At 42.6% G+C, this 26,655-nt stretch overlaps 3 protein-coding genes across 3 annotated transcripts; all 3 read right to left on the reverse strand.

The window, feature by feature from the left end:
- Nucleotides 1-782: 782 nt before the first annotated feature.
- On the reverse strand, nucleotides 783-5,457 carry LOC114797397 (uncharacterized). The gene is made up of 5 exons (XM_028992342.1): nucleotides 5,386-5,457; nucleotides 2,562-5,242; nucleotides 2,208-2,347; nucleotides 2,012-2,127; nucleotides 783-1,196 (listed from the first exon to the last, which is right to left on the reverse strand). The coding sequence occupies exons 2-5, from the start codon at nucleotides 5,230-5,232 to the stop codon at nucleotides 1,067-1,069; spliced, it is 3,057 nt and encodes a 1,018-aa protein (XP_028848175.1). The 5' UTR covers nucleotides 5,233-5,242; nucleotides 5,386-5,457; the 3' UTR covers nucleotides 783-1,066.
- An 11,986-nt stretch (nucleotides 5,458-17,443) lies between these two features.
- Nucleotides 17,444-21,325, reverse strand: LOC114796766 (uncharacterized). The gene is made up of 7 exons (XM_028991252.1): nucleotides 21,133-21,325; nucleotides 20,378-20,607; nucleotides 19,956-20,269; nucleotides 19,803-19,868; nucleotides 19,361-19,499; nucleotides 19,166-19,281; nucleotides 17,444-17,903 (listed from the first exon to the last, which is right to left on the reverse strand). Exons 1-7 carry the CDS (start codon nucleotides 21,323-21,325, stop codon nucleotides 17,774-17,776), a joined length of 1,188 nt encoding a protein of 395 aa, XP_028847085.1. The 3' UTR covers nucleotides 17,444-17,773.
- Nucleotides 21,030-22,590, reverse strand: LOC114796767 (uncharacterized). Its single transcript, XM_028991253.1, has one exon. The coding sequence runs from the start codon at nucleotides 22,588-22,590 to the stop codon at nucleotides 21,979-21,981; it is 612 nt and encodes a 203-aa protein (XP_028847086.1). The 3' UTR covers nucleotides 21,030-21,978.
- Nucleotides 22,591-26,655: the final 4,065 nt, after the last annotated feature.

Genomic DNA, 26,655 nt, shown 5'->3' on the forward strand with positions numbered 1-26,655 from the left:
TTTTATAAGCGATCGGACTGGGCGTGGCCGAGATATTAACGCTCAAACAGGGTCATTTTCGCATTAGAATGCATTGAATGCTAATTTTAGCATTGGTAGCGTTTGTAAAATGGGGCCCCTTTTAAATGGTACTGCTACTGTGTCATTGCCACTAAAAGGGGTCCTACAAGGGGTACTGATACAGCAGCAGCGCCAGCACTGTAATTCAATGGAATCTTAAACCAGCAGCTTCATTAGGATGCCAATCAACCACATTATTAAGGCCGCCCTTCGGTCACTTTATTAGGGATGCCAGGCCCTATTAAACTTCAGCTAACATGCAAATTTTTGAACATGGTTTAAAAGTCACCAAAGTTAAATGATGCATCTTGGCCATACCCTGTTGGCATTTTTGACATAATCATGCTGGCATTAACATGCTAACATTCACATTTGTATGACCGCCTGTTCCATCAGCGACGCAAGTATATTAGCACAAAGGTTAACAATGTAATGCATAAGTAGCTCAAGTCAAGTACATTTCTGGCTTAATGCTCTGTTGAAGGAAACCCATTTTAAAGTGAAGTGATTGTCACATGTGATACACAGCAGCACAGCACACGGTGCAGACAGTGAAATTTGTCCTCTGCATTTAACCCATCACCCTGAGTGAGCAGTGGGCACCATGACAGGCGCCCGGGGAGCAGTGTGTGGGAACGGTGCTTTGTTCAGTGGCACCTAGGCGGATCGGGATTTTATTTATGTATAAATAGGACCAGTGAGTGGAAAAGAAACAACCTGTGCAGAATGCTCAATGGTTTTTATTTAAGCAAATATCATCAGTAATTAACAGAGGCACAGGCAAGAAAGTTGGTTTAGAAAGTTGGCAGGAGAAATCAGACAACCCCCCCTCTTTCAATGGTTGGATCAAGGAAATATTTTAATGAAAATGAAAGTTGGCAGGAGACAGCAGGGGACAGTAGGGGACAACAGCCAGAGTTGAAGGTGAGCCTTCTCCTTATTACTTCACGTCAAAATGCGCTCAGAAAATACGCCAACTCTTGTGGCAGAATAGCATCATATGCGCTCAGACACATGCACGTTTTACTAGAGAGTAGAAATGATCTTCCCTGTAGCCCACGTTTCCATACCCAATGTGGCACAGGAAGCCGCTACGGGTGTTGAAGAGTTGTCCTGGAACACCGTTGTTCTTGGAACTACAGGGAAACGAAGACATAAAAGAAGATTTTATTATTTATTATTGTGACGTCCCGTGGCAGACTATGGGTGTGTTCTGTTTGTGTGTGTGTGTGTGTGTGTGTGTCTCTCTCCATTATTGGTGGGCTGTAATAGGGAAGAGGACTCAAAATGGCAGCTGCTTTGGGACAAGAGGAGGATGTGGTGTGAGGAGGAGAATGTTGTTGGCGAAGAGAGGGTGTTGTTGGTGAAGTGAAAAGAGTGTTGGTGTGAAGTGAAGGATTGTGACCAGAACACAAGAATAACTTAGACTGTCCAGACATCTTTTGTGTGTGTTTTGGAGTTTCTGCTCCTATGTCCCATTTGTTGTGTCCCTGACCCTAAACCGGGGACGTAACAATTATCCATCCACAATGATCTATAAAGTTATTGTCCTTCTTCCTATGTGCTGGGCTGCGTGTATTTACATATTTCTTGATGCAGTGCTAAAAAAACAGAACACTTTAAACCCATCAGAACACATTTATGCAACAAACAGTCAAAACTTTAAAAATATATAAAATTACAGTAAAGCTCCACATGTGATTGTCAGTAATGGTAATGGAATTGTAATGGATGGAAACATCATTTGTTAGACTAACCTTCACAGAAAAATTACTTTTTTTAGCGTTATTTTCTTCACTGTTGAACCGTGTCAGTTTTATAGACTGAACTCTGTAAAATGTCACATTGAGTGTGGATTTATATAAATTCAGGCCTTTTTTCAGCGGAAACACAAGATCCCAGCTGCACCTGGCTTGATGTGGGGCATGGTGACGAATCTGCATTCACTTACCTGCACACATACAATTTCACACCGGGCCAACGCTTCGCTTCAGCCACAAACACCATGTCAGAATGAACACCAGACACCCACTCCACTCCTTTGCCTCCACAAGGGTCAACAAGAACCTGCAGGAACACAAATACGGTCCTGAAGACAGAGTTCTGTACAACATCATGCAGTTTAAAAGGGGATCACGGTTCTTTACCTCATAGCTTGTAGCCCGGTGCTCTTTCCATTCATATTCATAGTTACAGTAGCGGTTTTGCCAAATCCAGCCAGAATTTAGTCCCCCGTCAGGCCCAATGGCGCGGCAAACCGCATATCCTTTCATAGAGTAAACTGCATCTGTAAAAAAAATATTGTCAGCTTCACTTAATAAGACAGTTAATGAAGGAATAAAATCAGTGGCACCTTGGGGGTTTTGGATTCGAACCGGCAACTTTCCTTACCTGATATGCCAACCACTTATGTAATTTTGCATTAGATTCTTTGGTATTCTACGACGTGTGTGACTCTACTTTCACTGTTTACGTGGAATGGACTAAATTCATTCACTTACTCGCTGGGATTCCTGTGGTGGGGACCCACTGTAGGTCCTGATACCGGCAACGGAGGTTGTAGGTCGCTCCGGATGATGTCAAAATCTTTGAAAAAAACAGTAAATTGTGAAAAAAAATGTCCTCTGCCTTCCACGGACTGATGCAACTGCACTTTGGATCGTGGTTGGTGGTGGAGCACCTTGCGTTCACTCCGCATGTAAGTACGTTGCATCCCGGTACACATTTACCGTCGTTGCAGACTTCGTCATCCTTACACACCGCGCTTTTGGTGCACGTGTCACATTTTTCGGGCCTGAAGGAGCTGCATGGCTGGCGGTCGCAAGTAGAAACCTGCTTGTCTGCGAGACGGAACTTCCACCCGGCAGGACACGATGCTGCACACGTTGTGGTGGTTTTGGCGTGAGTGCAGCTCACGCTTCCCCCCGGAGGTACAACGTAGCAGACGGGCGTGGAGTCCCACGTTCCCTGTGAGCAGGTCACTTTGGACGGTGCCGCCACGTAGCCTTCGGCGCACTGGACACGGACCTGCTGAAGGTCTGTACTGTGGTAAGGCTTCTCGCAGAATTCATTCGCGAGATTTTCTGCTTTGAGAGAGCCACAGCCTTTTTTGTTGAAGACCCCACGCTGCTCCTCAGTAAATTTCTTGGACATGTCCATCAAAAGACGCGACTCCTTCAGGTTCCCCGTGACAACCAAGTACTTCATCCAGGACAAAATGGCCTCCTTTTCCAAAGCAAACATGTAACGTAGGAAATCATCCATTTTGTCTCGGTAGGCTTTGCTGCACTCCACCGGATTTTTGCCTTGTGGGTCCAGAAGGAGTGAATTACGAAAAGCATCCAGAATATTCTGGTTGTATCCAAACCCGGATCCTTTCATCATATGGTTGTACTGTGTGAACATGAAGGTGAACTTGTTTTCTCCCGAGCTGAACAGTCCAACATCAGAGACGAACTGCTGTTGAGTCACAGTGCCGTCCCGCAGGTGGTTGTGCAGAGTCACGATGTACCGGAACTTCTCGATCACGCTGTTGTACTTCACCAACACCTGAGTCCAGTGGATGTCATGTTGGACGGTCTCGATGAGGTGCCTGGTGTACTCCTTCAGGTCCTTGATGCTGTGGTAAACAGATGTCATATCTGGAACAAACTGGTAAATTATGCTGTCAATTTGGTCTTCAACTGCCAAATAATCAATTTCGTTCTGGACACTCATCTCACAGGTCGGGCCGTGGAACATCTTCTGGCACTTGCAGAACCCTTCCGTAGTGTCTTTGATTTGTTTGCATTCTCCGTTCTGACATTTCAGTTTGGAGCAGGGAGGGTTCTCCACAACGTCCTTGCTCTTCAGAAACAAACGAATGGTCCTGTGGTCGGTGTCTATAAAGTAAAGCAGTGTGCTGCATTGTAGTTCTATGTCAGCTGCTTTCGTTTGAGCGAAATCGTCTCGTATCTGAACAGCATGGAGGAACTGTACATGATTCATGATCTTGATGCCAACAATTTGAACCAGTTCATCCTTCATTGTCTCGCAGGTTATCTGTGGGAAGACATCTTTAAACTGAACTTTTATATCGTCTTTGATTCTTTGATTGACGGTGTAGCCCTTTTCTTGATGAATAACATGAACAACAGTCTTGTCTTGAACCAGGAGGCTAATGGAGCTTCCAGATGAATACTCACCCTTGGCATCTTTTGGATGGGCAATCACTGTCCATTCATACCACTTAAACTTCTGGTCCAAATGCTTCTTAATCTTTGATGCCAGATCTTTGTTATCAGAGAATGGCTGTGTCCCAATTTTGGTGATATCTTTTTCTGCCCAGGTCTCAAATCCATCAGCACAGTTGATCAAGGCATCCTGTATGGCTGACAGAACGTTGCCAAGTTCTCCCTCGGCCTCTTTGGCCTTGGCTGCAGCATCATAGCCCTTTAATTTGTAGTAGAAGAGATTTAACTGGAGCCCTGAAACCATCAGAGCTGTGAAGTAAGAGGAATACTGAGTCAAGATGGCGAAGTCGCCACTGGACTTCTGAACAACGAGCTGCAGAAGATTCTTATTCAGACTGGACCCATGGCTCTCTGTGATGTACTTGTAGAGGTCTGCAACACTGCTTTCGGTCGCGGTGCTCTCGTAGAAGGTAGTAAATCTTTCTGCCAGTCTTGTCTTCAGCGCTTGTGTCTTGGCAGCAGACGCACTTGCTATAAATTCTTTCAGCTTGGCCCAGGAGTTTCTGATGTTGTTCTCGTCTTTACTGTAGACACTTGCGTAACTCGCCCACTCCATTTCCTTTCCCAGGGTGGATATCTGGAGGGACATGGAGTCCAGTTTCCTGTTCACCTCTGCAAACTGCTCCTTTAGAAACTCTAAAGTGGGATCAGATTGTGGAATAAAAGCAAAGATGAAGCTAAGCAGAGCACCAAAAAAATGGAGACTTGCTGCCACTTTGGCGAGTCCATCGAAGACCTTCAGGACTTTCTGAATCATTTGTGTTGCTTCCTTAGTTTTTGTCACAGCTTGTGTGAGCTCATCAAGGCCTTTCAGCAATTCTTCACAAGTAGTCAAGCCCTTCTCCACTTTAGATATTTGATCAGGATCTACTTTTGCAGTAGAGAAGCTGTTGTACAACAGTAGATAGACCACAGCTATGAAGTTCTTTGAGATGCCCATTTTAACTTTTCTAAAAAACAAACAAATAATTAAATGAATAAAGAACATTAACATAAACCTTGCATTTCGATATCTTGATTTATTTCTGTCATAACCAATATTTATGCTTATGTTGCCCTACACCATATAATATCATGTAATATGTGGGCTTACCCCTGGTGGACGACGGTGCGTCCTCTCGAAGACAGACTCTCACACAGCAGCTGGTATCAGTAGATAGGTTTCATCAAGTAATACCTGAAAAAGTCCAGAAAGTGGCTTCTTATCTATTCCCTGGGTGGGCGTGTCACATTGTTTATAAAAAAGAGAGAATTGTGCAAGTTCGACACGAACCGCGCAGGCTTGCATAATGCCTGCATTTTTTCTGTTGATATACAAAGTCACTGCATTCATTGCAGATTGTGTAATTGTATAAATACCGATCATGCTGATCAGCTACCTTTTTCCTTACTGCTTTATAATTACTGTTAATGAAACAGTATTAATCATATTTTTGACACTAAGAGCTGAGCAAAACAAATTAAAAAAAATATTTACAATGCTAAGGATTTGATCTGATTCTCGGTTATTTAAACATGAATTGACTAATATAGCAATTTATTCGATCTATTTTACATATCTGAATGAAATTTACATATCTGAATGACATTTAATTCACCACTCACAAATATATTTCTTGATTCAGCAACAAATGTAACAAGATTCACAAATATATTTTATGACTTACAAATAAATGTACACCATTCATAAAAGCATTTCTCGACTCAAAAATAAATTTATCTGATGCATAAATGTCAGTGCATTTAATCACAAACCGATAAACCTGCATTTACAAACCACCATATATATTTGTGAATACCCTTACATTTATTTGTGGATTTTTGAAACGTCCCTGATGGTGCTCATATATTATATGTATACAGGCATTCAGAAATATACGTTATATACAGTACAGGCCAAAAGTTTGGACATACCTTCTCATTAAATGTGTTTTCTTGACCATTTACATTTACATATCATTTACATTTTCCATGACCATTTACATTGGTAGATTCTCACTGAAGGCATCAAAACTATGAATGAACACATGTGGAGTTATGTACTTAAGTGGAGACCTGGCCTCCACAGTCACCGGACCTGAACCCAATCCAGATGGTTTGTGGTGAGCTGGACCAACAAGTGCTAAACACCTCTGGGAACTCCTTCAAGACTGTTGGAGAAGCATTTCAGGTGACGACCTCTTGAAGCTCATCGAGAGAATGCCAAGAGTGTGTAAAGCAGTAATCAGAGCAAAGAAACTAGAATATAAAACATGTTTTCACTTATTTCACCTTTTTTTGTTAAGTACATAACTCCACATGTGTTCATTCATAGTTCTGATGCTTTCAGTGAGAATCTACCAACGTAAATGGTCATGAAAATGAAGAAAACACATTTAATGAGAAGGTGTGTCCAAACCTTTGGCCTGTACTGTATATTCTGATATTTTTAACTCCCATCCCATGAATTTTTCATATTATGCATTCGGAATATTGTCTATGCTTTTGTTTTTTTGCTGCTTTTATCTTGTACTTTCAGCTGTGAAAATGTAAATCTTATCTTTATCTTATTTTGTACTTTTACTCAAGAAGAAATTTAAATGGGGGACCTTTACCTTTAGTTGAATGCATTTTTACCATGGGTAACTTTAACTCAAGTACATGGTTTGGACAGGGCCAAGTACTGAGCCCTGAAGGACCCCAGTCAAGAGCTTGTGAGGTACAGATGTGGTCACCTTTATTAACCTGCTAATTCCCAAGCTCCTGAGAATGTTCAGGAGAGTCTTATGCTTGACTGTGTCAAATTCTGGACTGAAAGGTCCACAAAGATTAGCACTGATGACAAGATTACTGATCTAGCTGCATATAGTTTTTTCTGTAACAGTCAGAAGAGCAGTCTCTGTGCAGTGGGCAGCTTTGAAACCAGACTGGGTCCTGAAGGTTGTTCTGTGTAAGCTGTTGATTATAGATGCTACGTTCTAGGGTTTTTTAAAGAACAGGTAGGAGAGAAACTGGTCTATAATTGTGAATGTCAGAGGTATTGGCGGTGGATTTCTTAAGAATTGGGATAATTCTAACCTTTTTGAAGGCTGTTAGGATGAGACCAGATGTTTTGGACTTATTAAAGATGGATGTGATGAAAAGGAGGAGGTCATGGGAGAGAGATTGCATTATTGTAGAAGGAAATGGATCCAGTGAACAGGTGGTGATGAGTTGTAGAATCTCATCTTGTGTCAGGGCAGAGAAATGGTCCAGTGATTTCTCAGCAATTTCCCAGCTCCATCACACTCAATGAAATGCAAATCAGTTTCTATCTTTTATTTAAAGTTATTTTTTCAATTTTCCTTTTGATGTGCTATCTGTCACTGTTAAAATAAACCTACCATTAAAATGATACTGTTCTGAGACTTTTCATTTCTTCGTCATTGGACAAACTTACAAAATCAGCGAGGGGTCAAATAATTATTTCCTCCACTGTATATATAATCAATTTTTATATAATACCAATTATATATTTTTATATATATAGTATACCAATTAAAAGTATTTTTGTGTTCACACACACTCAAAAGACAGATTCAAAGCTGCACACCAGCCTTGTAAAGGCAGTCAGTGCAACAGTAGTCCACATTGCTGTATATAATAGCAATATAATATAATATATAATACCAAATATATAATACCAATTAAAAGTGATTTTGTTCATTATTGTCACAATAGCCAAACATTGAATCTAGTACCATACAAGACCAGCACATTTAACATAATTTAACATCTTACAGACACATTCCTCAATGCAACTATTATTTTATGTAAATATAATACATATATTCATATGTATGTATGTATGTACACACACACACTCAAAAGACAGGTTCAAAGCTGCACACCAGCTTTGTAAAAGCAGTCAGTGCAACAGTAGTCCGCAATGCTGTGTTTGGAGTAAAGCTCCTGCTGTTCATCGCTTTTTCCAGGTTCTCTAAAGCCTTTCCCCATAGTCTCTGCACATAGACATTGCCAGCATGCAGGAATCCTGTAGAGTCTTCGATGCAGCTCCCTGGAGCTAGGATGAAAGTTTCCATTTTACCAGACCATTTCACACATAAATATACACGTAAAAGTGTGAATACACATACACACACACACACACACACACACAGTGCATCCGGTAAGTATTCAAAGTGCATAACTTTTTCCACATTTTGTTATGTTACAGCCTTATTCCAAAATGGAATTAAATGCATTTTCCCCTCAGAATTCTACACACAACACCCCATAATGACAATGTGAAAAAATGTACATGAGGCAAATACATGGGCATAAAATGAAAACACTGAAAATGTGACGGCCAGAAGCCTAAAAGTTACGAATAAGTTTTATTAGAAACAAGCTATAAATTTCATTCCACTTTCACTATGTACCCTAACGTCTTTAGGACCGTTTCCAAAAATGCATGACATATAGGGTGTTATTGTCACGACCTCAGGCTCACAGGAAAAGGAGCTGCAGAAGCGAGGCATAACTAGGGCGCAAGCCTGCAGTATTCAACAAAATTACATCTCAAAAGCTCTTTGAATCATTTCACCAAAAAATTATGACATATTGTTAATAATCTGATGAAGAAAATGCAGTTATTGATGTGTGTGGCAGAGAAAAGCCACTGAGTCAACATGAATCTGGGGTGATAAAGTAACGGCAGCAGCGGGTTTATTATCATGTTCCTGCATGTAATTGTATTTTTTCTTCTTGTTTGAAGGACATTTTATGTAAAAAGGGGCCTGTGCATGATGCTCAAAGCTTTTTATTTTTGCAAATATCATCAGAAATGAACAGAAGCATAAGCAAGAAATCTTAAATATACTATTATCAGGAAACAGCAGGGGACAGGGCCCAGAGTCAACATAAAAGCTCATCCATCTCCTCGTTTTTCATCCATCTCCTCGTTTTTCATCCCAAAAACTTCTCTGTTGCCAATGTTTCCAAACCCAATGTGGCACAGGAAGCCGCTACGGGTGTTGAAGAGTTTTCCTGGAACACCGTAAGGAACGTAATGAGAAGTGACAGTGAACAGTGTCAGTGAAATGTGTCCTCTCTATTCAACCATCACCCTTGGTGAGCAGTGGGCAGCAATGAAAAGCGCACTGGGAGCAGTATATGGGGATGGGACCTTCATCAAGGGGACCTCAGTGGCACCTTGGCGGCTCGGGATTCGAACCGGCAACCCTCTTGATTACGGGGCCGCTTCCTTAACCGCTAGGCCACCACTGTCCCCCTGGTATTCTACGATGTGTGTGACCACCGTTAATGTGGAATGGACGAAATTCCTTTACTTATTCGCTGGGATTCCTGATGTGGGCACCGATCGTAGGTCCTAGAACCAGCAACCCTGACGAGGATCGTCTCCCTTCCACGGACTGATGCAACTGCACCTTGGAACGTGGTTGGTGGTGGAGCACCTTGCGTTCACTCTACTCCTCGGGTTTTATGGAGTCCTGGTCCATTTAAGCCTGATTGGTGTCAGCTGGGTTGGATCAGGACTCCATAACCATGACCTCGGGGCATCACAGTTTTATTGCCCATTAGGCTAGTAGGCAGGTTTTTCTGACCCCAAGGGAGAAAATGTATCTGCATCAATCTCTGCATTGTATCTGCATTGTCTCTATTGGCATGTAAATATTTACATGTTTTTTTTGTCACAAAAGAGTGACAAGATAGATCACAATAAAGAAAATAATTACATTTAAATGGATCAAACCTTTATGGTTAGTGTCTGAAAAAGCTTGCAGTATTCAACAAAATTACATCTCAAAAGATCTTTGAATCATTTCACAAAAAAACGATGACATGTTGTTAATAATCTGATGAAGAAAATGCAGTTATTGATGTGCTTGGCAGAGAAAAGCCACTGAGTCAACATGACTCTGGGGTGATAAGGTAACGGCAGCAGTGGGTTTATTATCATGTTCCTGCATGTAATTTTTTTTTTCTTCTTGTTTGAAGGACATTTTATGTAAAAATAGGCCTGTGCATGATGCTCAAAGCTTTTTATTTTTGCAAATATCATCTGTGTGATCTGTGTGAAGACATCTTTAAACTGAACTTTTACATCGCCTTTGATTCTTTGATTGATGGTGTAACCCTTTTCTTGATGAACAACATGAACAACAGTCTTGTCTTGAACCAGGAGGCTAATTGTCATGACTACGGACTGACGGGGGAAGGAAGCGCAGAGGCAGTACATGCTGGGAAGGGGGTTTTATTATAAATGAACAATAAACGCAAATAAACGCGGCTCGGTGGCCGAAAACAGTTTAATATACGCTATTGGAGCTGGAATTACCGTGGCTGCTGGCACCAGACTTGCCCTCCAATGAGTCCTCACCCATGGGCTTAGGATACGCTCATTCCAATTACAGGGCCTCAAAAGAGACCTGTATTCTTGTTTTTCGAGTCGGGAGTGGGTAATTTGTGCACCTGCTGCCTTCCTTGGATGTGGTAGCCATTTCTCAGGCTCCCTCTCCGGAATCGAACCCTGATTCCCCGTTAGCCGTGGTCACCATGGTAGGCGCCAAATGTACCATCGAAAGTTGATAGGGCAGACATTCCAATGAGTCGTCACTGCCGCGGATCTGATAAATGCACGCATCCCCGCCAGGGGTCAGCGCTCATTTGCATGTATTGGCTCTGGAATTGCCACAGTTATCCAAGTACGGGTGGAGCGGTCAAAGGAACCATAACTGATTTAATGAGCCATCCGTAGTTTTGCTGTACCCGTCGTGTACACTTACACCTGCATGGCTTAATCTTTGAGACAAGGATATACTACTGGCAGGATCAACCAGGTAGCCGCGAGAGCGGTGCGGCCCGGGTGGTGGTGTGGCTTGGAGGCCGCTCCAGATAGAACGAGCTCGAGGAGGACGCCCCCCATTCGGCTTCTGTTCCCCGCAGCCTCCGAGTTTTATGTGCCCAGGGCCTCCGCCCAGGGGCCAGTGGCGAAGGCCCTCAGCTCGAGCACTCCGTGTCCCCCGGGGCCCCCCGGACCGGCAGCCACCACGGCTGGTCGGGTTTTTTTCAGGCAGACTTGGAAAGGGTGCGTAACAAGGAGGGAGCGCGAGGGATTTCGCAGACTGAGGTCACCACTGCCCCCCGGCCCTCCTGCATCAGGCAGCTGTGTTCAATAGACCAGCCGTCTGTGTCGTCAGACCTGGTGGCAGCAGCCGCAGAGCGGGGAGGAATGCCCCGCACGTGGCCTCTGACTGGGTCAGAGCCGGGCGGAATACCTCTCCTGGCGGAGCGTGGTTTCCAATCGGTCAGTGTCGGGAAGCACCCGGGATATTGTCCTGGGGAAGCCTCCCTAAAGTCGGCCCGCGTGAGAGAGACAAACCCTTTCGGGGACCGGGGACGCCCCTGGCCGCCCGCTCGACCAGGTCCATGTTTCTAGCACCTGTTTCGGTCAAATAACACACCCAAAAGCCGCTCTGGAGGTGGTTTTAAGGTAGGACCTCCGGGGGGCGCTGGCTGGGGCGTGCGGCCACAGCTTCGACCCTGCGTGAGCACGTCCGATTTTTAGAGCACCCGTTTCGGTCAAAAACTCACGCAAAAGCCGCTCTGAAGGTGGTTTGAAAATAGGACCTCTGGGGGGTGCTGGCTGGGGCGCGCGCCCACAGCTCCGGGACCATGCGTGAGCACGTCCGATTTTTAGAGCACCCGTTTCGGTCAAAAACTAGCGCAAAAGCAGCTCTGGAGGTTCTCTGAAGACATGACCACCGGGGGGCGCTGGCTGGGGCGCGCCCACAGCCCAGGGACGCGCGGACCCCCTCTGCGTGAGCACGTCCGATTTTTAGGGCACCCGTTTCGGTCGAAAACTCACCCAAAAGCAGCTCTGGAGCTTCTCTCATAATATCACCTCCGGGGTGCGCTGGCTGGGCGGGCGCCCAAAGCTCCGGGGGCCCCCCCTGCGTGAGCGTGACCGATTTTTGAGGCACACGTTTCGGCCGAAAACTCACCAAAAACCAACTCTGGAGGTTGTTTGACATTTGGACCTCCGGGGGGCACCGGGCACACGCCCACTCTCAGTGTCCGACCTGCGGGGCACCCTGGGTGGACAAAATACATCCATAAAGAGTCCCTGCTTGGGCCCGGCATCACTGAAAAACGTCTTTCTCAAAAACGGACCCATACCCCTCAGGACTACCTAGACTTTCTTGAGAACCAGAGAGGCCGAGCTCCCGAAAAAAGTGCGATTTCGGTGCACCCTGGTCTGTCAAGAAACCGGCGGACCTTGGCCTTGGAAGTCCCCTGTGGCAAGTGGTGCCAAAATTTTGGGCTGATAGAAAAGTTTTTGCAATATTCAGAAATTTGCAATAGTCAGAAGTTGTACCAGGGTTAGTTGTACCAGGGAGTCCATTGCTGGACTTTTTTTTTGGACAGCTTTTTGACTTAAATTTTTTTAGCTTTTTGACTTTCAACTTAGTTTTTTTTTTTTGGACCTTGACATTTTTTCTACTTTTCCACTTTTCGACTTATTTATTTATTTTTTTGGACCTTGTCATTTTTTTGACTTTTCCACTTTTTGACTTAGTTTTTTTTTTTGGACCTTGTGATTTTTTTTACTTTTCCACTTTTCAACTTAGTTTTTTTTATTTTAACTTTGTCATTTTTTTTTTTACTTTTCCACTTTTCGACTTAGTTTTTTTTTTTGGACTTTGTCATTTTTTAAACTTTTCCACTTTTCGACTTAGTTTTTTTTTTTGACTGTCATTTTTTTTACTTTTCCACTTTTCGACTTATTTTTTTTTTTACTGTAATTTTTTTAACTTTTCGACTTTATTTATTTTTTTGACTGTAATTTTTTTACTTTTCCACTTTTCGACTTAATTTTTTTTTGGACTTTGTCATTGTTTTTACTTTTTCACTTTTCGACTTAGTTTTTTTTTTGACATTGTCATTTTTTTTACTTTTCCACTTTTCGACTTTTTTTTTTTTTTTGGACTTTGTCATTTTTTTCAGCTTTTTGACTTTCGACTTAGTTTTTTTTTTGGACATTGTCATTTTTTTTACTTTTCCACTTTTCGACTTTTTTTTTTTTTTGGACTTTGTCATTATTTCAGCTTTTTGACTTTCGACTTAGTTATTTTTTTTGACTTTGTCATTTTTTTAGTTTTCCACTTTTCGACTTAGTTTTTTTTTTTACTTTTCCACTTTTCGACTTGTTTTTTTTTTTGACTGTCATTTTTTTACTTTTCCACTTTTCGACTTAGTTTTTTTTTCACTGTAATTTTTTTTACTTTTCCACTTTTCGACTTAATTTTTTTTTGGACTTTGTAATTTTTTTTTACTTTTTCACTTTATAACTTAGTTTTTTTTTGCACTGTCATTTTTTTATTTTTCCACTTTTTGACTTAATTTTTTTTTTTGGACTTTGTCATTTTTTTTACTTTTTGACTTTCGACTTAGTTTTTTTTTGGGACCTTGTCATTTTTTTTACTTTTCCACTTTTCGACCTAGTTTTTTTTTTTTACTGTGATTTTTTTTTTACTTTTCCACTTTTCGACTTAGTTTTTTTTCTTTGACTGTCATTTTTTTTACTTTTCCACTTTTCAACTTAGTTTTTTTTTTTGACTTTGTCATTTTTTTCAGCTTGTTGACTTTCGACTTAGTTTTTTTTTTGGACATTGTTATTTTGTTTACTTTTCCACTTTTCGACTTTTTTTTTTTTTTGGACTTTGTCAATATTTCAGCTTTTTGACTTTCGACTTAGTTTTTTGTTTTGGGACCTTGTCATTTTTTTTACTTTTCCACTTTTCGACTTAGTTTTTTTTTTTACTTTTCCACTTTTCGGCTTAGTTTTTTTTTTGGACTTTGTCATTTTTTTAGTTTTCCATTTTTTTACCTAGTTTTTTTTTTACTGTCATTTTTTTTACTTTTCCACTTTTCGACTTAAATTTTTTTTTGGACTTTGTAATTTTTTTTACTTTTCCACTTTTCGACTTATTCTTTTTTTTTTGACTTTGTCATTTTTTTAGTTTTCCACTTTTCGACTTATTTTTTTTTTGACTGTAATTTTTTTTACTTTTCCACTTTTTGACTTAGTTTTTTTTTTTACTTTTCCACTTTTCGACTTGTTTTTTTTTTTTGACTGTCATTTTTTTACTTTTCCACTTTTCGACTTAGTTTTTTTTTGACTGTCATTTTTTTACTTTTCCACTTTTCGACTTAGTTTTTTTTTCACTGTAATTTTTTTTACTTTTCCACTTTTCGACTTAATTTTTTTTTTGGACTTTGTCAATATTTCAGCTTTTTGACTTTCGACTTAGTTTTTTGTTTTGGGACCTTGTCATTTTTTTTACTTTTCCACTTTTCGACCTAATTTTTTTTTTGGACTGATTTTTTTTTACTTTTCCACTTTTCGACTTAGTTTTTTTTTTACTTTTCCACTTTTCGGCTTAGTTTTTTTTTTGGACTTTGTCATTTTTTTTACTTTTCCACTTTTTGACTTATTTTTTTTTTTTGGACTTTGTCATTTTTTTAGTTTTCCACTTTTTTACCTAGTTTTTTTTTTACTGTCATTTTTTTTACTTTTCCACTTTTCAACTTAAATTTTTTTTGGGACTGTCATTTTTTTATTTTTCCACTTTTCGACTTTATTTTTCTTTTTGGACTTTGTCATTATTTCAGCTTTTTGACTTTTGACTTTTGGGGAGGGGATGACCTGAATGAGGAGGTTACCGTGGCATTCACCGGTAACCACAGTGTTGAGATTGCTTGTTCGGATAATGGGTTGATGAATGTGTGCTAGAAAAATTAGGATAGAGTACAATTTATTGTGGTTCTTTTGAACTCTTTCCTGTGCAACTTTGAAAAAATAGTCCTACCTGTCAAAGTTCACTTGAAACTTTCAGGGGCAGTGGTGGCGCAGCGGTTAAAGAAGTGGTCCCGCAATCAGAAGGTTTCCGGTTCGAATCCCGATCTGCCAAGGTGCCACTGAGCAAAGCTCAGTCCCCACACACCGTCCCCACACACTGCCAGCCTGTCATGGTGATGACAGTGATGACTGTTCACTCAGGGTGATGGGTTAAATGCAGAGGACAAATTTCACTGTGTGCACCGTGTGCTGTGCTGTTGTGTATCACAAGTGACAATCACTTCACATCAAATTATATCATAGTGGCACAAAAACAATATAGCTGACATTGATGAGTGGCTACTGTACAGTTGGATTACCCAACTTAACTCAATTTCCAGAAACCTAATAAATGGCCTTTTAACTTTTGAGTGATGTTAGCATTAATAAATCAACTTCACGTCACAGCTGAAAATCTGGAAGTGATAAAGTTACGTTGACATTAAACCAAAAAAATGTTACACTACAGGAAATTAACAAATATTATGTGAATTAAATATTTAGCTTTGGCGAGTAACAATAAGCTAAATATTTTTGACATTTCGCTGTGTTCTGATCAAGTGGGACTAAGCTGGCCCGTGACATAAGTAAGTGAAGTAAAGTGATTGTAACTTGTGTTACACAGCAGCACAGCACACAGTGAAATTTGTCCTTTGCATTTACTTTACTTTACTTTGCTTTACTTTATTTTGCAGACGCTTTTATCCAAAGCGACTTACAGGAGGAAGACACCAGCAATTTTTACAAAACTAAGAGCCCTGATAAGGCCTAACTTGTCAGAAAAAGAACATGCTCGGAAATTGTTAAGTGCTAGACGATTTTTTATTTTTTTTTTTATTTATTTTGTGCAGTGTGTTTACATGTGCATGTGTAAGTGTTAGATTAGTCTGAAATACTTTTTTAATAATTGGGTCTTCAACTGCTTCTTAAAGGTGGTAGTTTAACCCATCAGGTGCAAAGGTGCATTTAACCCATCACCATTGGTGATCAGTGGGCATCCATGACAGGCACCCGGAGAGCAGTGTGTGGGGATGGTGCTTTGCTCAGTGGCACCTCAGCGGCACCTTGGCATTCGAACCGGCAACCTTCTGATTACAGGGGCTGCTTCCTTAACCGCTAGGCCACCACTGCCCCTTCCAGCCATCCATCCAGGGCACTACAAACATAGGAAGAAAAAAAAAAACTAAACTTCTAAGCTAGTTGGAATTAATGTGTCTTAATACAAAATAACAAATCAACATGAATTTACTTGCTTAGCAAAGCTTATTAAGCTTTAAGAAAATAATAAAGATAAGTAAGTGTCAACGTTCGAGTTCGGGGCCACATTCAGGCGAAGGTCGTGGTCAACAGGCAGGATCCGTCAGGCGATCGTCGTGGCAAAAGGGGCAGGCAAAGCTTGAGGTCAAGGATAACAGGGTACAATCAGTTGGACGTGGGTAGAGAAGGCTAGCGTCTCCGGGAATAAGTTCAACAAAGAGTGGGCAGCGTCTCCTCGGGGTCACCTGGCTTTTATAATCGGCGTAGCCCGCTCTCACTTCCGCTTCCGGGTCGCTGTCTCCCAGGCAGGTCTAGCGCTCTCTGGTGGGCTGGAGGTGTGTTGGCTGTGACAGAAACTTTCCTATGAAGGCTCTAGAGTGTCACACATTGAGCATGACAGTCAGTCCTTCGAGAGATGCACTCATATTTCTCACGTGGGAAAATTATTTGTAGGCCAATACTATATGCTGCAGTGCCCAATATTTATCAGAACGCGACACAGTAGCCCCTCACTATGAAGGGGTCATAACGTGGAGCTTGGGACACATGAACGGCTGCCGTTTGTGTCTATGGTCGAAGCTCTTGTGACTGGGGAAATGTGGAGGTGGTGAGTGGATTGTCTCTGGAAACGAGGTCTGAGCAGCGGTGAGGGCTCTCCGGGGCACCTGGGGTGGTCTGAGAGGCAAGCAGTCAGAGTACTGGTACTGGTACTGGAAGGCAGTGGGCCGTATACGTAGTGAGGCATGGGGTTCTTCAGGGTCACATGGGCTTACAGAGGCGTGGTGAGAATCCAGGTTGGGGACAGAAAAAGTGGTTGAAAACATCGGGCCAATAGGGATAATCCAATCTGGTGGTAAGGTAAAAAAGGATAAACAGTGTAACAATGTAACAATGTAACAATGTAACGCATACGTAGCTCAAGACAAGTACATTTCCGGCTTAACGCTCTGTTGAAGGAAACCCATTTTATTTATAAATAGGACCTGTGAGTGGAATAGACACAACCTGTGCATAATGCTCAAGGGTTTTTATTTAAGCAAATATCATCAGTAATTAACAGAGGCACAGGCAAGAAAGTTGGTTTAGAAAGTTGGCAGGAGAAATCAGACAAGCCCCCTCTTTCAATGGTTGGGTCAAGGAACTGCTCTCCATGTTGCAGTTGGAAAATTGGCAATGCAGTCATGGTAATCATCAGGAAAAGTTCAAGGAGATATGGTCACCATTCATTGATTATGTTAAATCATCCACTTCGAATCCAGCATGGTCAAGTAATTTCCTATACAACCTAAAACACTATAAGACTGAGAGGAAATGTTTTATGGCAGAGTAGGATCAGATGCGCTCAGACACATGCACGTTTTACTAGAGAGTAGAAATTTTCATCTCTGTAGCCCACGTTTCCAAACCAAATGTGGCACAGGAAGCCGCTACGGGTGTTGAAGAGTTGTCCTGGAACACCATTGTGCTTGGAACTACAGGGAAGCAAAAACATAAAAGAAGATTTAGTTTTTATTATCCATCCACAACAATCTATAAAGTTCCTATGTGCTGGGCTGCGTGTATTTACATATTTGTTGAAGCAGTGCTAAAAAAACAGAACACTTTAAACCCATCAGAACACATTTATGCAACAAATAGTCAAAACTTATATATATAAAATATATAAATTAAAATATATAAAATTACAGTAAAGCTCCACATGTTATTGTCAGTAATGGTAATGGAATTGTAATGGATGGAAACATCATTTGTTAGTGTCATGATCCGGACCTACAGGGGTTACTCCGGATCCAGAGTCCGGACCGGAGTTTCATGTTCATCCTGTGTAATGTTCCCTGATCGTGTTCACCTGTTGTATATTTATATAATTGTATAAAACTATCCTGTTGTATAAAACTATCCGTTCGCCGTCGGGTCATTGTGCGTGTTCATGTTCCCTTGTCTTGTGAAGTTTGTATTAAACCCCTGTCGTGTGATGTCGTGCATATGTGTCCTCCTTCATTGCCATGTCCAGCCCACCCGTGAAAGAATGATCCGACCATGTGGACGCAGCCGAGCTACGCCCTGCTGAGATCCAGGGAGCCGTGGATGGTCGGGAGGACGTCTGCTCCACAGATCCATGTTCAAGGTTCCATGTATGGATGTCCCCGGACGCCACCATCTCGTCCGGATTCCAGCGACGTACCTCCGGCAATCGCCAGTTCCCCGCCATGATCCATGTCATGTTTTTATCAGTTCCCCAAGTGTGACGGCGGACAGGATGCCGGTCCCCCACGGACGAGCTGTGCTTTGGCCTGGGCTGACTCCGCCGGTGCAGGACTGCCGCCACTCATCCTTATGGACTTCTCCCCCCTTTCATGGACCATTTTGTGGGGCACTCCCAGGTGGTAGTGCCTTTGAGGGGGGAGTACTGTCATGATCCGGACCGGCAGGGGTTACTCCGGATCGTGAAGTTTGTATTAAACCCCTGTCGTGTGAAATTGTGCAAATGCGTCCTCCTTCATTGCCATGTCCAGCCCACCCGTGACAGTTAGACTAACCTTCACAGAAAAATTACCTTTATTAGCGTTATTTTCTTCACTGTTGAACCGTGTCAGTTTTATAGACTGAACTCTGTAAAATGTCACATTGAGTGTGGATTTATATAAATTCAGGCCTTTTTTCAGCAGAAACACAAGATCCCAGCTGCACCTGGCTTGATGTGGGGCATGGTGACGAATCTGCATTCACTTACCTGCACACATACAATTTCACACCGGGCCAACGCTTCGCTTCAGCAACAAACACCATGTCAGAATGAACACCACACACCCACTCCACTCCTTTGCCTCCACAAGGGTCAACAAGACCCTGCAGGAACACAAATCCGGTCCTGAAGACAGAGTTCTGTACAACATCATGCAGTTTAAGGGGGATCATGGTTCTTTACCTCATAGCTTGTAGCCCGGTGCTCTTTCCATTCATATTCATAGTTACAGTAGCGGTTTTGCCAAATCCAGCCAGAATTTAGTCCCCCGTCAGGCCAATGGCGCGGCAAACCGCATATCCTTTCATAGAGTAAACTGCATCTGTAAAAAAAATATTTTGGGCTTCACTTAATAAGACAGTTAATGAAGGAATAAAATACACATTTTAAAAAATGTTAGATGAAAGTGAAGTGACTGTCACTGTGAAACATTGCAGTACTTTGCTCAGTGGCACCTTGGCGGTTTTGGATTCGAACCGGCAACTTTCCTTACCAGCTAGGCCAAACACTTATGTAATTTTGCATTAGATGCACCAAGTAACAAAACGTAATTCTTTAGTATTCTACGGCGTGTGTGACTCTACTTTCAGCGGTAACATGGAATGGACTAAATTCATTCACTTACTCGCTGGGATTCCTGTGGTGTGGACCCACTGTAGGTCCTGATACCGCCAATGGAGGTTGTAGGTCGCTACGGATGATGGCAAAAATCTTAAAATGTAACAGTAAATTATAAAAAAAAAAATCGTATGCCTTCCACGGACTAATGCAACTGCACCTTGGATCGTGGTTGGTGGTGGAGCACCTTGCGTTCACTCCGCATGGAACGGTTCTGCATCCCGGTACACATTTACCGTTATCGCAGACTTCGTCATCCTTACACACCGCGCTTTTGGTGCACGTGTCACATTTTTCAGGCCTGAAGGAGCTGCATGGCTGGCGGTCGCAAGTAGAAACCTGCTTGTCTGCGAGATGGAACCTCCACCCGGCAGGACACGATGCTGCACACGTTGTGGTGGTTTTGGCGTGAGTGCAGCTCACGCTTCCCCCCGGAGGTACAACGTAGCACACGGGCGTGGAGTCCCACGTTCCCTGTGAGCAGGTCACTTTGGACGGTGCCGCCACTTAGCCTTCGGCGCACTGGACACGGACATGCTGAAGGTCTGTACTGTGTTAAGGCTTCTCGCAGAATTAATTCACGAGATTTTCTGCTTTGAGAAAGCCACAGCCTTTCTTGTTGAAGACGTCACGCTGCTCCTCAGTAAATTTCTTGGACATGTCCATCAAAAGACGCGACTCCTTCAGGTTCCCCGTGACAATCAAGTACTTCATCCAGGACAAAATGGCCTCTTTTTCCAAAGCAAACATGTAACGTAAGAAGTCATCCATTTTGTCTCGGTAGGCTTTGCTGCACTCCACCGGATTTTTGCCTTGTGGGTCCAGAAGGAGTGAATTACGAAAAGCATCCAGAATATTCTGGTTGTATCCAAACCCGGATCCTTTCATCATATGGTTGTACTGTGTGAACATGAAGGTGAACTTGTTTTCTCCCGAGCTGAACAGTCCAACATCAGAGACGAACTGCTGTTGAGTCACACTGCCGTCCCGCAGGTGGTTGTGCATTTACATTACATTTATGGCATTTATCAGACGCTCTTATCCAGAGCGACTTACAATCAGTAGTTACAGGGACAGTCCCCCTGGAGGAACTTAGGGTTAAGTGTCTTGCTCAGGGACACAATGGTAGTAAGTGGGATTTTAACCTGTGACTCTGTAGTCTTCTGGTTCATAGGCAAGTGTGTTACCCACTAGGCTACTACCATCCCAGGGTATGTCCTGGGGTCCTTAGGGTTAAGTGTCTTGCTCAGGGACACAATGGTAGTAAGTGGGATTTTAACCTGTGACTCTGTAGTCTTCTGGTTCATAGGCAAGTGTGTTACCCACTAGGCTACTACCATCCAGAGTCACGTGCAGAGTCACGATGTACCGGAACTTCTCGATCACGCTGTTGTACTTCACCAACACCTGAGTCCAGTGGATGTCATGTTGGACGGTCTCGATGAGGTGCCTGGTGTATTCCTTCAGGTCCTTGATGCTGTGGTAAACAGACGTCAGATCTGGAACAAACTGGTAAATCATGCTGTCCATTTGGTCTTCAACTGCCAAATAATCGATTTCGTTCTGGACACTCATCCGTGGAACATCTTCTGGCACTTGCAGAACCCTTCCGTCGTGTCTTTGATTTGTTTGCATTCTCCGTTCTGACATTTCAGTTTGGAGCAAGGAGGGTTCTCCACAACGTCCTTGCTCTTCAGAAACAAACGAACGGTCCTGAGGTCAGTCCAAAAGTTCAGACCAGTCCAAATTTGTTTACTGCAATCCAGCTCTACGTCAGCTACTTTCGTTTGAGCAAAATCGCCTCGTATGTCAATAGCATGGAGGAACTGTACATGATTCATGATCTTGGACCCAAGAACTAGTTCATCCTTCATTTTCTTGCAGGTCAACTGTGTAAAGACACCTTTAAACTGAACTTCTAAATCTTCTTTGATTCTTTGATAGACGGTGTCGCCCTTTTCTTGATGAATAACATGAACAACAGTCTTGTCTTGAACCAGGAGGCTAATGGAGCGTCCAGATGAATACTCATCCTCTGCATCATTTGGATAAGCAATCACTGTCCACTCATACCAGTTAAACTTCTGGTCCAAATGCTTCTTTATCTTTGATGCCAGATCTTTGTTGTCAGAGAATGGCTGTGTCCCAATTTTGGTGACATCTTCTTTTGCCCAGGTCAGAAATCAATCATCACAGTTGATCAAGGCATCCTGTATGGCTGACAGAACGTTGCCAAGTTCTCCCTCGGCCTCTTTTGCCTTGGCTGCAGCATCATAGCCCTTTAATTTGTAGTAGAAGAGATTTAACTGGAGCCCTGAAACCATCAGAGCTGTGAAGTAAGAGGAATACTGAGTCAAGATGGCGAAGTCGCCACTGGACTTCTGAACAACGAGCTGCAGAAGATTCTTATTCAGACTGGACCCATGGCTCTCTGTGATGTACTTGTAGAGGTCTGCAACACTGCTTTCGGTCGCGGTGCTCTCGTAGAAGGTAGTAAATCTTTCTGCCAGTCTTGTCTTCTGCTCTTGTGTCTTGGCAGCCATGGCACTTGCTACAAATTCTTTCAGCTTGGCCCAGGAGTTTCTGATGTTGTTCTCGTCCTTACTGTAGACACTTGCGTAACTCGCCCACTCCATTTCCTTTCCCAGGGTGGATATCTGGAGGGACATGGAGTCCAGTTTCCTGTTCACCTCTGCAAACTGCTCCTTCATAAACTCTAAAGTGGGATTGGATTTTGGAATAACGGCAAAAATGAAGCTGAGCAGAACACCAAAATTATGGAGACCCGACGCCATTTTGGAGAATCCATGGAAGACCTTCAGGACTTTCTGAATCTTTTCAGTTGATTCCTTAGTTTTTGTCACAGCTTGTGCGATCTCATCAAGACCTTTCAGCAATTCTTTACAAGCAGTCAAGCCCTTCTCCACTTTAGTTATTTGATCTGAAGTTATATTTGCAGTAAAGAAGCTGCTGTACAACAGTAGATAGACCACAGCTATGAAGCTTTTTGAGACGACCATTTTGTATTTTTCTATAAAAAAGACGAAACAAATAAATAACAACATTAAAACACTAATTAATGCATTGTTAGCATTGGATATGGGGAGGGGATGACCTGAATGAGGAGGTTACTGGGGGCATTCACCGGTAACCACGGTGTCGAGATTTCTTGTTCGGTTAATGGGTTGATGAATGTGTGCTAGAAAAATTAGGATAGAGTAGAATTTAATGTGGTTCTTTTGAACTTTTTCCTGTGCAACTTTGAAAAAAAAGCCCTACCTGTCAAAGTTCTTTGAAACTTTGAGGAGCAGTGGTGGCCTAGCGGTTAAGGTTTCTGATTACAGGGCCGCTTCCTTAACCACTAGTCCACCACTCGCCCTAAAATGTCAGACGAGAACAAGTCAGCGTATGATTTTCGCCTTTTTTTGTTGTTTTTGATGTCTTTTTATAGTGTTTGTGTCGGGCCTCACAGATTCCTTCTGGCTCGCCGGGGTTGTGGCGCCCTCTGGCGGCCCTAGGGAACAGTGACCATGACAGTCTGTCACGTACCAGCCAATCAAAATTGGCCTACACAACAGCCAATCAGACAATTGCAGAATTGTATCTGGGTAAAAATCCTGGAATTTTCTGTGTTACTCTCCTACTTGAAAACTTTGCTGACCCCATTCATAGGGTAAGTCATCTTGTGATTTAATGTTACAACAAATTCACAACTTGTTTGACACAAACAGTGACAACTTGACTGCTGTTAGAGAATGTTGCCCAAACGACTTTGCACAAAACCACTTTGCACAAAATCACTCTGCGCTTTTTACCTTACTGCTCTTTTTTTTATGGCTCTTTTTCTCTTTTCTTTAAACATTGTCTGTAACCCATTTGCATACCTTCACCGTACCAGTTACACATATTTTATGTTAAAGACGTAAAAGTGTAATATTTGGTTATGTTTGCAATATTTGCATATTGGTTCATTGTTTACTTGCAACATTTGCAATACTGTGGTCTGTAGCAGTCGCATAAAGCATTTCACTGCACATCATACCGTGTATGACTGTGTATGTGACAAATAAAATGTGAATTTGAATTTGAGATAATTAGAATCAGTTTTATAATGTAGTGTCTGTAGCCTCAACTTTTACAGCCTGTTGACTGACAACAAGTTGTCTAGGGCATACTTTGTTTTCACAGAATGACTGACTTATTCTCACATTCTAATCTCTCTCCAAATAGGCTAAATATCCGGAAGCAGGACCTGAGCACTTTCAAACGGCAGCTCAAGACCTTCCTCTTTAGGGAATATTTAGATGAACTTGTCACCTCCTTCTTGTCTGACTTCTGTATAGAATCTACAACAGAGTGAATAAAAATATTGTATTCATAGTTGGGGGTCCTAGTGAACCAGAACTGATCACTTCATCCATGGTAACATAGAAGCAAGTTGTAAGTCGCTCTGGATAAGGGCGTCTGCCAAATGCCTTAAATGTAAATGTAAATGTTCTATCTCCTTCTGGGTCAGCAAGTCTCGGTTGGGTTGTGCACCCCCTGGGGGCTTGGCAGTGGTATGGCAGTCGTGACATTAAATAATTTTATTGTATTTTCTTTGCCATGTTTCTGTGCCAAGTCTTTTCTTCCACAAGTCTGAGCAATTATTAACAAAAACAAGAACACTAATAATTAAATCATTCATGAAACACCCTCCTTCCTCTGGCCCAGCCACCCCATCCATTGTCTGGGGGTCAACAGGGGTGTGGAGTAGCAGCAGGGTGGTGGGGTTCAGTGAGCCCTTTGTCTAATTGGCCTTTTCTTGCTACTTTGAGTATGGAAATGTTTTTGATGTTTTAACAAGTCCAAGTTCTTATATTTTTATATTTGTTTCCATGTATTTTTAATTTGCAATTGGTTTATTTAAATAAAAGAATGTCTAAGACAAAGCTATCCAAAGCGACTTACAAGAGGAAGACACCAGCAATTCTCGTTCGATTTCTATAGAATATTGAGTTTACAAACTAAGAGCCCTGATAAGGCTTAGACTTGTCAGTGAAGAGCATGCTCAGAGATTGTTAGGTGGTAGACGAAGAAAAATTATAATGTATTTATACATTTTTGTATTGTTTGTGCAATGTGTACGCATGTGCGTGTGTAAGTGTTAGATTTGTCTGTAATATTTTTTGAACAAGAGGGTTTTCACCTGCTTCTTAAAAGTGGTGATAGTCTCGGCTAGTCGTGTGGAGGAGGGCAGGTTGTTCCACCAGCCAGGGACAACAACGGAGAACAGAGATGATTGGAATCGGAGACCCCGTGAAGAAGGAATTTTTAGTCTCCTTTCGTTTGCAGATCTGAGACAGCATGCAGGAGTATAGCTAGGTAGTATTGTGTTGATGTAGGAGGGCGCAGTTCCATTTACAGCCCTGTAGGCAAGCATCAAGGATTTGAACTCAATGCGAGCAGCTACCGGGAGCCAGTGGAGGGAGGTAAGAAGAGGTGTAACATGGGTGTATTTTGGCTGATTGAAGATGAGACGAGCTGCCATATTTTGGATCATCTGGAGTGGTTTTATGGTGACTGCAGAGGCTCCAGCCAGGAGAGAGTTACAGTAGTCGAGTTTGGAGATGACCATTGCCTGGACGAGGAGCTGCGTAGCGTGCGTGAGAGAAAAGGCCAAATATTGCGAATGTTGTAGAGAGTGAAGCTGCAGGATCTGGAGATCGCAGCAACATGATGGTTCAAACTCAGTTTGTCATCTATCCAAACTCCAAGGCTTTTTGCAGATGCCGTGGGTGTTAACAATAGCGATCCAATTTGAATTGAAAGGTTTTGCTGAGGGGAATTGTTGCCCGGAAAGATCAGAATCTCGGTTTTGGATAGGTTGAGTTGGAGGTGTCGCTCAGACATCCATGCCGATATGTCTGAGAGGCAGGCCAAAATTTTTGTTGCTATAGTAGCATCTTCTGGTGGGAATGACAGATAGAGCTGGGTGTCATCAGCATAAGAGTGATAGGAGAAGCCATGTGATTGGATGATGTGACCAAGTGAGCGAGTGTATATTGAGAATAGAAGGAGGCCAAGGACAGAGCCTTGTGGAACCCCTGTGGTTACCCTAGAGAGGACAGATGTCTCACCTCCCCATGATACCTTGAAGGACCTGTCGTAAAGATAAGAGGTGAACCAATCTAATACGGTTCCTGTAACTCCTAAATCAGAGAGTGTGGTGAGAAGAATTTCGTGGTTAACTGTATCGAAGGCAGCAGATAGATCAAGTAGGACAAGGACAGATGATCTGCGGGCAGCTCTTGCAGCACGAAGGTCGTCCATCATAGCCAGGAGGGAGGTTTCAGTTGAATGCCCTTTCCTGAAACCAGACTGAAAAGGGTCGAGAAGATCATGCTCGTGGAGAAATGAGGAAAGTTGAGCCAGGACTGCTCTTTCAAGAATTTTTGAAAGAAAAGGAAGGTTGGAGACTGGGCGGTAGCTATCCAGTAGAGACGGGTTTAATGTGGGTTTTTTGAGCAGGGGAGCAATGACAGCCTGTTTGAAAGCAGTGGGGAATGTTCCTGTTGTGAGAGAGGAGTTTAAGACGTGTGTCAGAGCAGATAATATGGTGGGCTGTATGGACTGAAGGAGGTGTGAGGGGATTGGATCCAGGGAGCAGGTGGTGGGGTGACTAGACTGGAGAAATTTAGACACGTCTGATTCAGAGAGGGGAGTAAAGGAAGACAGATTCCTGGTTTCAGAGGTAACAGCAGGACGGGGTCTGGGGTTAGGCGGTGAGAATTGTTTGCTAATGTCAGCCACCTTCTCTGTGAAGAAGGTGGCGAAGTCTTCAGATGAGAGAGAAGTGGAGGGGGGAGGGGGTGGAGGAT

Source organism: Denticeps clupeoides, chromosome 9, assembly GCF_900700375.1.
Source record: "Denticeps clupeoides chromosome 9, fDenClu1.1, whole genome shotgun sequence".
Taxonomy (NCBI): domain Eukaryota; kingdom Metazoa; phylum Chordata; class Actinopteri; order Clupeiformes; family Denticipitidae; genus Denticeps; species Denticeps clupeoides.

Bases quoted from the DNA above. Each gene is read 5' to 3' on its own strand.
- LOC114797397 (XM_028992342.1), bottom strand. From the start codon at position 5,232: ATGGGCATCTCAAAGAACTTCATAGCTGTGGTCTATCTACTGTTGTAC. The intron at 2,348-2,561 runs GTAAGTGAATGA...TTTTTTTTACAG, and splicing joins CACCACAGGAATCCCAGCGA to ATGCAGTTTACTCTATGAAA. The intron at 1,197-2,011 runs GTAAGTGAATGC...GTTTCCCTGTAG, and splicing joins GTGAAATTGTATGTGTGCAG to TTCCAAGAACAACGGTGTTC.
- LOC114796766 (XM_028991252.1), bottom strand. From the start codon at position 21,325: ATGGACAGCATGATTTACCAGTTTGTTCCAGATCTGACGTCTGTTTAC. The intron at 19,869-19,955 runs GTGCAGTTGCAT...CATCATCCGTAG, and splicing joins ACCACCAACCACGATCCAAG to CGACCTACAACCTCCATTGG. The intron at 19,500-19,802 runs GTAAGTGAATGA...TTTTTTTTACAG, and splicing joins CACCACAGGAATCCCAGCGA to ATGCAGTTTACTCTATGAAA.
- LOC114796767 (XM_028991253.1), bottom strand. From the start codon at position 22,590: ATGGCGTCGGGTCTCCATAATTTTGGTGTTCTGCTCAGCTTCATTTTT.